At 27.6% G+C, this 2,527-nt stretch overlaps 1 protein-coding gene across 1 annotated transcript in view; it reads right to left on the bottom strand.

Annotated features, from left to right (window-relative positions):
• Positions 1-2,527, bottom strand: part of LOC106682627 (enolase-phosphatase E1) — a gene marked incomplete in the record, with an annotated part of 62,639 nt that overhangs the window by 19,435 nt on the left and 40,677 nt on the right. Inside the window, 1 exon segment of the mRNA XM_067046027.1 lies at positions 611-904. Within this exon segment, the coding sequence (XP_066902128.1) occupies positions 611-904 (294 nt within the window).

Raw genomic sequence — 2,527 nt, 5'->3', positions numbered from 1 at the left:
ATATAGAGAGAGAGAGAGAGAGAGAGAGAGAGAGAAAGAGAGAAAGCTATGTAAATTTACTTATATATCACTAGCATACCCGCCAATGCTTAGCAATTGCAAGATTTAGAGATGTAGATAGATTGATTAAATACAATTGAAAGTTTGATACAAATTAATATATTTAGTTATTTACATATTGGATTATTGATTTAATTAATTACTTTTTATATCTATTTAGTTTATAGCGGTAAATAACATTATAAAATAAGAATAAATGGTAAAAAAATAGAAATAAATCCAACACGACTCTTGTTCTACCCAAAACTTGTTTAAGGCTCTATAAACTGCACCCGAGGGCACAAACTGGACCTACTTAAACAAATTTTAACCGAAGAAATAAAATAAAACGCTTCAAAATTCTTCCTTAATTAATAGGATAAAATGAATTGGTATACGAACAATGGTCACCAGTAGATAATACGGCAGCGCATAAAATACGAACAAACAAATATTGAGTTTTATATATCAGATTATAGATGACAAATTTGACTGTGAACTTAAAATAAATTACACAACTGCAAACATCTAAAATCAATAATTTGTATTATTATTAAAAAAAAATTCTTACAAGAGCTCTGTTCGGCAGGAGGATCCTTATCATTGGAAGACTGATCTGCTGCATCCGAAAAATCAACATCAATAACACTATCAGCCTCTTGATGTACCTCAGTGACTGGATCTTCGTCGGCTTCAATTCCTTCGGAATCACTAACGTCTTCTATAACATTGTTGTCAGGTTCCTTAGGAGAATCATCATTAACTGTAATGACAGTCTCATTTTCTCCTTTATCAGTTTCATTCATACTGCCACCATCAGTCTCGATGCCAGCCTCTCTCAAATCATTATTTGACCTTGACTCATCTGTAATAAGAACTAAGCTTTATCATTGAGTAGGCTGTACTTGATAGAGTATGCTCTAATCAATATTTTGAAGGAAAGAATCAATTTAAGTTTACGTGTTCTCTTGACTTCTGATAAACTAAAATGATAATTTATTCTAATTTATCGTTCATTTTAATGACCCAATGAATTTTACTTTCAGCTATTTTTGGAAGAATAGAAAACATAAAAAAAAAAAAGATTGTATAAAAAGGAAGAAGATCCAAGTGCAGTAAAAAAAAATTCAAATAGTAAGAATTTGATGTAAGCCAAGATTTTGCCCCACTTTGCAGGGCTTACTGAATGGAACTAAACACAAAAAAAAAAAATAATAAAATAATTTTTATATAAGAAGATGGTCAGTGTTGCGTTCAAAAGAGAAACAGTTTTTATCTTACTCCAATAGGATAAAAACATCTTGAACCCCATCCAGTTAACCACAAAATCGATAAAAACTGTATCTCGCATACATACAGCCATATATTAAACTTAATTAAGACTAAATAATTTTACACTCATTTTATTATCATCACCAAACATTTTTCTATTATAATTTTGTTTTTTCACTTGTTTGTTATCTCTTTATCACTTATATTATCTATCGCTGCATTTACTTATATTTATTCATCTATGTTTTATTAACTTATTTCACTTATCATTATCATCACCTATATGGTTAACATTCCATCACATTTTTTCCTTATTTTCTATACTTTATTACTTATTTTTAATCTTTTTATGTACTTCTTTTTACATCTCACCTTGTACTTTTATATATATTTTTATTTTATTTTGTAAACTTTCACTTCCGATTTTTAAATTACCTTATTCACTTTATATTATTCATGTTACTCCTGTTATCTTTACTGTTACTATTATCAGTGTAGATAAATGATTATTTTCATGATATATAAATACTACAGTTGTTATCGTTGTTTAATTATTTTTTGTACTTATTTCTTTGTAATTTTTACTACTCTTTAATTACTTTTACTTATTATTAGTTACTTCTTTTCCTATATTGTATTAACTACCCTACTATATTTTTTTCAGTATAATCTCGTATTATAAGTAACGATATGTATCATTCTAATTTTACTTAGTTATTCCTAAATTAAAAATTATTATAGTTATTATTATTATTATCATATTTCTGTATCTTTCTCTTATCATTTTTCGTCATATCTTTATGACTACTTCCTGTATACACGACGTATTTGAAACAGAAATATAGCTGTTAAACGGCTGGCTACCTCCTCCCCACTCCTCCACGCTTCCGCTTCATTGTTGCCTTCTGTTCAACTGTTCACTTTGAACAGGTAGGTTGTCCTGACTTGTTCTTTGCTCATTTATTATCATTTTAATATCATTATTATTTTTTTATTTATAATTATTCTATCAAGACGTTTATTAATCTCTACTTTCTTCTTCTTTATTTTTTTCTTCTTCCCCGTATTGTTTTTGTTTTATGTACATCTCCGGTACTTTTTTAACTGTATATTTTATGTATTTTCAAAAAATTTTACTCTTGCCATTGTTACTTATTTTTTATTCTTATCATTGTTTATTCAAGTTTATTTTATGTCTTCCTTCCTTTTATTTATA

This window comes from Halyomorpha halys, unplaced genomic scaffold (assembly GCF_000696795.3).
Source record: "Halyomorpha halys isolate HHAL.00 unplaced genomic scaffold, Hhal_1.1 Scaffold24.1, whole genome shotgun sequence".
Lineage (NCBI taxonomy): Eukaryota > Metazoa > Arthropoda > Insecta > Hemiptera > Pentatomidae > Halyomorpha > Halyomorpha halys.
This window is presented reverse-complemented; position numbering and strand designations above follow the sequence as displayed.